General features: G+C 36.2%; 2 protein-coding genes across 6 annotated transcripts; one reads left to right on the top strand and one right to left on the bottom strand.

Moving 5' to 3' along the window:
- The first annotated feature begins 1,255 nt into the window (after window positions 1-1,255).
- On the top strand, window positions 1,256-4,227 carry LOC135120524 (DNA polymerase epsilon subunit 2-like). 5 transcript variants are annotated; one of them, XR_010278644.1, is made up of 15 exons: window positions 1,256-1,407; window positions 1,457-1,616; window positions 1,860-2,010; window positions 2,086-2,241; window positions 2,298-2,419; window positions 2,491-2,551; window positions 2,601-2,681; window positions 2,736-2,856; window positions 2,903-3,104; window positions 3,157-3,268; window positions 3,325-3,435; window positions 3,490-3,631; window positions 3,680-3,779; window positions 3,874-4,101; window positions 4,150-4,227. XR_010278644.1 is itself a non-coding variant. In XM_064044845.1 (13 exons), exons 1-13 carry the CDS (start codon window positions 1,326-1,328, stop codon window positions 3,685-3,687), a joined length of 1,503 nt encoding a protein of 500 aa, XP_063900915.1. In that variant the 5' UTR covers window positions 1,256-1,325; the 3' UTR covers window positions 3,688-3,808. The 5 variants fall into 5 exon arrangements, 4 of the variants coding, with proteins under 4 accessions (XP_063900915.1, XP_063900916.1, XP_063900914.1 ...); XM_064044845.1 differs by lacking the exons at window positions 3,874-4,101; window positions 4,150-4,227 and having other exon boundaries at window positions 2,909-3,104; window positions 3,680-3,808; XM_064044846.1 differs by lacking the exons at window positions 3,874-4,101; window positions 4,150-4,227 and having other exon boundaries at window positions 3,490-3,623; window positions 3,683-3,808.
- On the bottom strand, window positions 3,241-5,788 carry LOC135120525 (uncharacterized). Its single transcript, XM_064044847.1, has 10 exons — window positions 5,749-5,788; window positions 5,508-5,550; window positions 5,346-5,435; window positions 4,835-5,268; window positions 4,658-4,780; window positions 4,366-4,588; window positions 4,267-4,311; window positions 4,165-4,208; window positions 4,007-4,105; window positions 3,241-3,947 (listed from the first exon to the last, which is right to left on the bottom strand). The coding sequence occupies exons 1-10, from the start codon at window positions 5,774-5,776 to the stop codon at window positions 3,796-3,798; spliced, it is 1,281 nt and encodes a 426-aa protein (XP_063900917.1). The 5' UTR covers window positions 5,777-5,788; the 3' UTR covers window positions 3,241-3,795.
- Window positions 5,789-8,227: the final 2,439 nt, after the last annotated feature.

Here is an 8,227-nt window from a genome sequence, read left to right as displayed (position 1 = left end):
TTAAACTAAATAAACCCCAGCACTTTTTTTTGTGTTTCAAATTATTCATAGCAGCTTATATTGAAGTTGAGATGTACCGTTAGCCCAGTTACCGTAAGCTGAAAAATAGGACCTACTTAACTACTATACACTTGAACCATGAACTCTTAGTTTGTTGAGGTTAACTGCAACTTTAAAAGCTGCTCTACTTCGTCGCTTTAAATTTTGTCAAGGCATGCCTACTTTATTAAGTACTTGACCCCTTCCTGCAATTTTTAGAAAAGCGACAGGGTGCCATATCCCTTCATGATTGTGAAACGTTTAACCGTCTTTAACAAAAGGACTTACATTACTAAGTCCGACCCTTGATTTTCCTGCATGTCTCCTTTGACGTGCTCAAGTTTATATAAAGGTTTTATCATACCGAGTTCGGTGCGCGCAGCCGCCCTTAAAACCGCGAGTTGCGGGTCTCATCTTATTCTTGCTCTTCGCGCGTAGCACGGCCTTACACACAAACAACATGTCGATTTACTTGTTAAAATCGTTCGCCTAAGTGCAATAGCGCCTGCAGTGTTACCTACTTGCGCTTTTTCAGTTGGTATCCTCTAAGGATATTATGAACAAGGAGCGAAGAGCAAAGCAGGCACTGCCGCTCAGGTTAGGCTAAACCTTCCTTGCACGCTATGTATCTACTCAATAACTCGGTCTTTGAAGGGTGAGCACCAAAAAATGCAGAAAATAATTGTTGAAAAATTATTTTATAATTGTTTATCGATATAATAATACCTCAGTTAAACAAAAAGTTAACGAGTAACTTAAAGAGCTACTACTTTCGACCAGCTTAAGGGCGCTATGAGAGGTTTTATTTAACAATTTTACCTGTGGCAGGTGCGATCACTCTCCGCGGGCTGGAAATATCAAAAACGCACTGAGTGGGTCACTTTTTTTTTACAGCAATATTAGTAAAGAAAAAACTCCGGCTATATATCTACTATTGCCTTATAACAAATATACGTCCAACTCTAACTCATTTTAACCGCTTAGCGTTACTTGCCGTGTTTATATTTTTAGCTCTGGAGTTTTTGTTTAGTGATTATTTGTAAATAATGGTAAAATTTAATCTTTTTAAGATCTTTAGTAAACACGGTAACCTATTTTTTTAAGAGATCTTTTAAATAAATTGTCTTTACAAAATTTTATCTTTTAAAAGGTTTGTTGCTAAAAACAGAAGCGGTTACATACCTTTATTCTACTTTTTGCGATTTGGTAATGTACGGAAGCTCTTTATTATCTTTACTCACGTTACGTCAAGAACTCTATATATCTTAATAACTTAATAACTTTTTATGGCTTATGAGGGCTTGATCTCAGAAGAAGAAAAAGTTGAATTAGTGGGAAAGATAGCTTCAGTAATTGACAAAGAAAATTGTACAGAAATTAAATAAATATTTACTTTATCTTATTTTGTTTTTTTAAGTAAGCTCAAATGTACTTGGTAAAAATGAAGTAAAAATAGCTGTGGAGAAGATTTTAGCCCTTCAACGCCACCAGCCAGAAGTTTGCTTGGAAGTTGAAGTGATTTCAGCCTTTGACATTCCTAAGTATAAGTACGATGAAACCCAAAAGCGCTTTGTAAGGTAGTTTCCATCTATTATTATCTCCGTATATTAATATTTTATTTTTGTTTTGATCAATTTTTATTAAATTACTTCGAAATTACTATTGACATAAGTAACTTTAATAAATTGTATAGACTCCGCCTTATATTATATATAAATATATTTATATTAAAAACTGTTGATTTTCTTGTGAGCTTTAAAGATTAAAAAACATAGTTTTTGCGTTTATTATTAAATTTCATTCTGTACGACTTCTGTTAGCGCGCCTAATAGAAAAACTTTGTTTTCTACTGCCGAAGAAAAAAGTTTATTGTATCGTGAAAGATACTTGCTTATTTTGCAAAGATTAAGAAGAAATTCAATATTTGCGCCTCCTCCTCTTTGGGCATCTACGCGCCGTTCTTATCACAAAGTATATACTTTGTAAAAATTTAAATAAAAAATTATTTTTTTTCAGAGTATTAAAAGCTACTTTTTCTTTGTTTAGCTTTTAACAGTCGATTCGCTATCAAGCATTATGTGCGCGTCTGGTGCGGAAGATCAGAATCTGGTAGTGCTCTTTGGAATGCTTTCTCAGCTTGAAGAGGGGAAGTTTTATTTGGAAGATCTCACTGGTCACGTGTTGTTAGACTTTACTGAAGCCGTAAGTTAATTATTGCCTGTTCTCCTTTTATATTTTTTATTTTCTTCATAATGTAGAAAGTTACTGCTGGATTGTTTGTAGAAAACTCGATGGCGCTTGTGCAGGGGCTTTACGCGGAAGGGCTCCTCCGGGTTCAGGTCCTCGGCTCGCCTCCCACGGAGAGTAAAGAATTGAGCAGGTGCCTCTGACTCTGCTCCCTCCCTCTTGTATTGCTGGCTTCATATACGTATTTCCCGCATCTTTCTCTAGAGACGTTCTGAAAAGCGCGAATTTCTTTGGCGGAACTTTTGTGCACGACTATTTCGTCATGGTAACTCTCTGCTAAAGGTCGAGCTTTATAAAGTAAATCCACTGGGTAGGATGAGTTGGGTAAAAAAGAAGCTGACAATGAGACGGCTATGATAGTGTGTCTGTCGGATGTGTGGCTGGATAAACCTGAGGCACCATCACTTTGAATATGTAACGAAAAGGCTTAACGAATCCGCATGTTAAAGGTACTGGAGAAACTAAACGAGCTGCTTCGGGGCTACGAACCTTTGCTCCCTGAAGCTTTTATCTTTATGGGAAATTTTTCTCGTGGACCCCAGAGCGCGCACTCCTTTTTTGAGCTGCGAGGTTTACCCGCTCTGCTCTTTTCTCTACTATTCAGAGCCATCCGCAGTTACAGACCTCTTCAAAAAGCTGGCTGGAGTGCTTGCACAGTATAAGCAGCTAGTGATGCGCAGCAAGTTTATCTTTGTGCCTGGGCCTCAGGATCCCGGCCCAGGCCACGTCCTTCCACGGCCGCCCTTACCGGACGTACTGACCAAGCCTCTGAAGGACCTACTTAAGCATAACGCGGTCTTCGCCACCAATCCCTGCCGGTAATTTGTTACTGCACCTCTTTTTCTCGCCAATACGCCAATGGCTTTGAAGCGTGAGATATGGCACCCAAGAAATTGTTGTGTTCCGGGAAGACCTCATCGCGAAGCTCAAACGAAATAGCGTTCTTACCCCGTCCGCCGACGAGGGGCCGCTCCACTTCCACGTTAGCTTCCTCCCTACCAGTTCCTCTTTATAACCGCATCACCCTCTGGCCGTCAGATGGTCAAGACTCTTATGGAACAGTCGCATCTCTCGCCGCTTCCTCTGCACGCAAGCCCGATTTACTGGTGGTTCGACCACGCGCTACGTTTGTATCCCCTTCCCGATACCGTAAAGAGTACTTTTTCCCGCAATGCGCCGCCGCAGACTCAAGTGCTTGCACAGCTGATTCTCGGAGACCAATACGCGCACTTCACGGTGGAGTATGAGGGGGTGAGCTGTTTCAATCCGGGTTCGTTCCTGTCTTCGGGGTTTCACTTCATGGTCTACTGGTTGGCCGCCAGAAAACCGGAACTCAGGTATCAAGGTTGCTCTCCTTCGACCCGTTCTGTCCCTTATATAAAACCTTACGCAGCAGAGTAAGGTAGCAGCCACTGAATATGCTACCGTGCTGAATTTTTGTCCTCCGACCTTGAGCATATAATAAAACATGAAGCACAACACGTGGCAATGAGGTCACGTGACATAGTTTTAATCCGTTTGTGCTATTGGTTCTGACGGTTTCAGCTGATTTGCATATTTTTCGTTGGTGGTGTACTCCTGAACTAGACTGCCGGAGGGAGCCACTACGCTCGGAGTGGTCATCCCCACGAGATACACCAGGTTCCTCAGGATTTTCTTAGCTGTACAGCGAAACGGATGGGTCGAGTTCTATAGCAATTCACAACGTTAGCAAACAGACCAATAACTTGCTCCTGGCGTAAAATTTCCAGCGGGTCAGGAGATGTATAGCGTTTTCTCTGCAAACTCAGCAGTTGCGAAAAATATTCTGCATTGGTATCTATGTTTAATAAAAATATTCGTTTTATATATATTTAATATAAGGTAAGGAAAAAAAACCGAGTAGCTCCTGGGCAAGTGCGCTGCCCGGCTGATCAGGATTACTGTAGTCAAGAGTTTAATTAAACAGTGCCTTAGTAATAAATAATACTGAAATTATACTTGTCCTGGGAAACACCATCGAAATCTCTGTGCGTTGATGTCCCTCTATCGAATGTTTATAAGTAGCTGTGTGTAAAAAAATGTGACCGTGCTTATTACCGAAGAAGAAAATCCAAAGTTTCCAGCGAAAGCCGAGAGTTGTGGCAGTCGATCAATGGGGCATTTGCGTTGTGTTCCGGTAAAGTCGGTACTACCTCGGGAGGAACCGCGTATTCATCTCCATCGAAAATTGGAAGCGCTGTGGACAGATCGAGATCAGCACAAGGGTTGAATTGGAGTGCAAATTCCTCTCCTAGGCTCATCTCGCACTTCCTTCGGGGTCCTCAGTTATGTTTTTATAGGAAAAATACATGATAAGCTGCGGTGAATTCGATTTATAAAAGTAACTCACTGTGAACAAAGTTAAATCGTCTTTCGTCAGTATACTTTAAGTAGAGCTCATTTTCAACCTCAATGTTGGCAGGTTGATCTTTGATAAAAATTTCCGAAGTCTTTAAATGCCGCTTGAGTGAAACTGATATTTATATAAGCCTTTTACTAAAAAAAACCTATTTTAAAATACACCCACCTGCGCTGCTGGAGCGTGTGATGGGTTTACTTCCTGGGCCTGGCTGACTTAATTCATCCGTTTCGTCACCATTTGGAGTTGTCTCATCAGCATCTTTATGACTTTGAATCTTATTTTCTTCCATTTTACTTTTTTTCTGTCTGTTTCTAGTCCGCCTTTCTCTAAGACTATCTCTCTCACGAACAATACCCGTGTCTACTAGTAAGCTGGCGGTGCTTTGTGCGACGGGTAGGTCGCCTTGCTTGGTCAAGGTTAAGGCGAGCCCCTGCTCTCCTAACAACTGCTTACACTTAGACTCTAGTCTTTTTGCTGCTTTATAACAATGACTTCTAGCTGTGTTGTATGTCATTGCATTCTTACACATAAGTAGCAAGTCACTTCTAAAAGAGTCTAAATCTAGGTATAGGTTGGACTCTATTTTTTTATAAATTGTACTAGAAGACCATGAAGTTTTTTATAAAAAAAAAAGGGTTAGAAAGCGTATTAGACGAAAACACTGTATAATTCTCACCTGAAATCCATAGGCTCCTTTATAACTTCCTGGTAACCAGGAGCGTAATTGCAATCCACAGGTTCTCCAAAAAAGTTTTCATGGTCTTCGCTTAAATATTTTTAGTATTAAACAAAGAGGATTAATTGAATTGTTTTAAATTTTTTGGTTAAAATAAATTACTGTTGCAGAATTTTAAAAAGGCTGCGAAGTGTTCTGGTTAATGCTTAAGGTGTTTAATAGATATTTGTATGCATAAAGAAAAAGTTAAAAGTAATAAGAATTTGAAATAAAAAAAAAAAGTAGTCACAACTATTTTTGTGAACATTAAAAACTTTTGTACTATAATAAGGTAAACAACAACTGAGCCGCCTCAAATTCACGAAATTAACATTTGTGCAGAACTAACATAACGAACAACTACCGCTCTCAGTTCTCCTCCTTCTCGTCATTTGTGCGACGCAGGCATTTTACCAAGTTGGCGTTTAAAGACATTAAAAAAAGTAGACAAAAACCAAACCGCGAGGGTTAAGAAGATGCGGTCAATTTGGAGGTTCCTTATCTGTCCATACAAATTTTTATTTATAAACCTGTTAGCAGATAATTTAGTTATTTAAAATCATGCAAGGGCCTAAAAGAGTTTTTACTGTATACGAGTGTATACCTCGAATGTAGAGTGATTTTGATGGAAGCCAATTGTTAATGAGAGCAGTAGCTACCCGAAGTTGCTTATTGAGAAGAGTGGAAAAAGGTAAATACTCATTACAGTGTTATGTACTAATTTGAATAAAGGGATTCTTTGTTTATTATACTAAAGGGTTAAGACATTTAGAAATTCAGATAAAAAAAAAACCCAAGTACATGATAACTTTTGCGAGAAGAATTTAACCTCAACTCCCATATTTAATTTATCTAGTCCTTGTATAGAATATTTTTAAATATATTTTTTTTAAAAAAAATATTATTCTAGTAATTTACAAACGTTTTAGTTTACTTTAGACCTATTTTTCGACTGTGCTTAAATTCAACTGGTAAAAATGTAGTGTCGTTGATGCGTAAGATACCTGGTCAACAGTGAGATAGTGTTGTAAATATTTAAGAGATTACTAAGTAATTTCCTTTTCTTAAGTACTTATTAAGTGTGAAACAACGTCAATGCGCTTTTTTTTAGCTTATAAGAAGGATGTATTTAATGCTAATATATTAACATTTTAATTGGGTTTATAAAAATTTATAAGTAAACAGCTTTCAATTGTTGTGAACAGTTCAAACTCATATTTACAATGACGTATGTACATGCAAAAAGATATAAAAACCCTAAAAATGCACTCTAAAATTTACTTGCCTTAAGAAAATTTAATTTCTTTGTAAGACGTAAACCCAACTCTGGTTAAAAATAATTAACCACTATATCATTTTACATTACTCTGGAACTGTAAGGGTAACCATTTAACATTACACAAAGGTTTATGCCTTAAATTTTTTTTTAGGTTTACGTGTAATAATTGTATAATAAAATTTTGGATTAAATATGCTGAGAGGAAAAAATTTTGTTTAGTAAGCATCTTACTGTCTTGCTAAAAGATTGTTCCTTTTTAGCATATTGTGGCAATCTAAATACAGTAAACATCATAACGGGATTGAGTGTTGCAACTGTTAAACAAATTCTAATATATCACAACCTCTACTTAATTTTTTGAACTAAAGGGTAAAGGAAATAGCAGAGACAAGGATAAGCAGATTATAAAATAAAACTATCTTAACCACTCTGTCCGAAAAGTAGCAACAGCTATCTTTGTTTATTGCTAAAATGTATACATATACATTTAGTACACTATTTCACATTATAAAAATTTTAGCAAGCTAATTAAGAAGAATAAGGAGTTCCTTTGTACTACTCAAACTTACTTGCCCCGACGAAAGACTTGTTATAAACAACGCAAGGAATTCATCAACACAGATATTTGAATATTTTTAGTAGGTAAAACTTGTAAATTTTATTTATCATTAAAGCCCTATTCCTTAATTTTGTTTAAATATGTTCTTATAAAAATTACGTTAGAAGGAGCAATGCTTAGAGAGAGGTAAAGGTTGTTTCACAAAACAATATTGGATAGTTATTATTGATAATGTCGAAATATATATCATAAGCATTAACTTATTGAAAGTAAGATAAATTTTATTTTCTGATTGACTAATTATATATAGCTTTCAGTTTAAAATCATAATATAGTTCTCACCAAGTTACATTAATTGTTATGCAATACCTTGGTGACAGCCTTATTTTTTTTTGAAATTATTAATTGGCAAGGAGTTACTTTGACATATGTTATGTTGAATTAAAACAGTTCAGCAATTTTTTATGATTTATCGAAAAGTTTATTATTATCGGGTTAAAATAAACAGATTTCTTATTATTATAAATAACATATTTAATATTAAAATTTCTTTCTTAACTCTCATTTAGAAAAGTACATGTAGTACTAATTTCCTTTACTCGTAAAGCACTTGTTGCATGTACTACTACCTACTCCACTACCAGAAAACTATTCAAACGAAATATAAAATGTAATGCTCCAGTTTTAAAAATAGGCCCTTTATTGGTTAGGCGCCCTTTTACTCGCGTACTTTGCAGATTATAAAAAAGTATTTATGGTTGTCTTGTTATAATAATTAACTATTTTTCTTATTTGTTTACTGAATTGTTACTATGTCAAGTTTACCGTTTAATATTTTTAACTTTTTAGGTGTAGGTAGGTTAAAGCTGAGTTCTTAAAGGACTTCATTGTTTCGAGCGTGCTTTAACGGCTTAGTGCAGACTTAAATGAAACTATAAAATAAAATTTAAATAGTATAGAAAATATTTAAAAATATCCGCAAAATTTTACTATAAAATTGGAATT

This window comes from Zophobas morio, unplaced genomic scaffold (assembly GCF_036711695.1).
Source record: "Zophobas morio isolate AGI-343-1 ecotype UQ-CSIRO unplaced genomic scaffold, CSIRO_AGI_Zmor_V1 ptg000386l, whole genome shotgun sequence".
Lineage (NCBI taxonomy): Eukaryota > Metazoa > Arthropoda > Insecta > Coleoptera > Tenebrionidae > Zophobas > Zophobas morio.
The sequence above is the reverse complement of the archived record's forward strand: the minus strand, read 5'-3'. Positions and strand labels throughout refer to the sequence as shown.

Coding starts and splice junctions, on each gene's coding strand:
- LOC135120525 (XM_064044847.1), bottom strand. CDS start 5,776: ATGACGAGAAGGAGGAGAACTGAGAGCG. Junction 5,269..5,345: donor AAGGAGCCTATGGATTTCAG/GTGAGAATTATA, acceptor ATGGTCTTCTAG/TACAATTTATAAAAAAATAG. Junction 4,209..4,266: donor GATGGTGTTTCCCAGGACAA/GTATAATTTCAG, acceptor TCTTGACTACAG/TAATCCTGATCAGCCGGGCA.
- LOC135120524 (XM_064044843.1), top strand. CDS start 1,326: ATGGCTTATGAGGGCTTGATCTCAGAAGAAGAAAAAGTTGAATTAGTG. Junction 3,105..3,156: donor TTCGCCACCAATCCCTGCCG/GTAATTTGTTAC, acceptor ATGGCTTTGAAG/CGTGAGATATGGCACCCAAG. Junction 3,269..3,324: donor AGGGGCCGCTCCACTTCCAC/GTTAGCTTCCTC, acceptor TCTGGCCGTCAG/ATGGTCAAGACTCTTATGGA.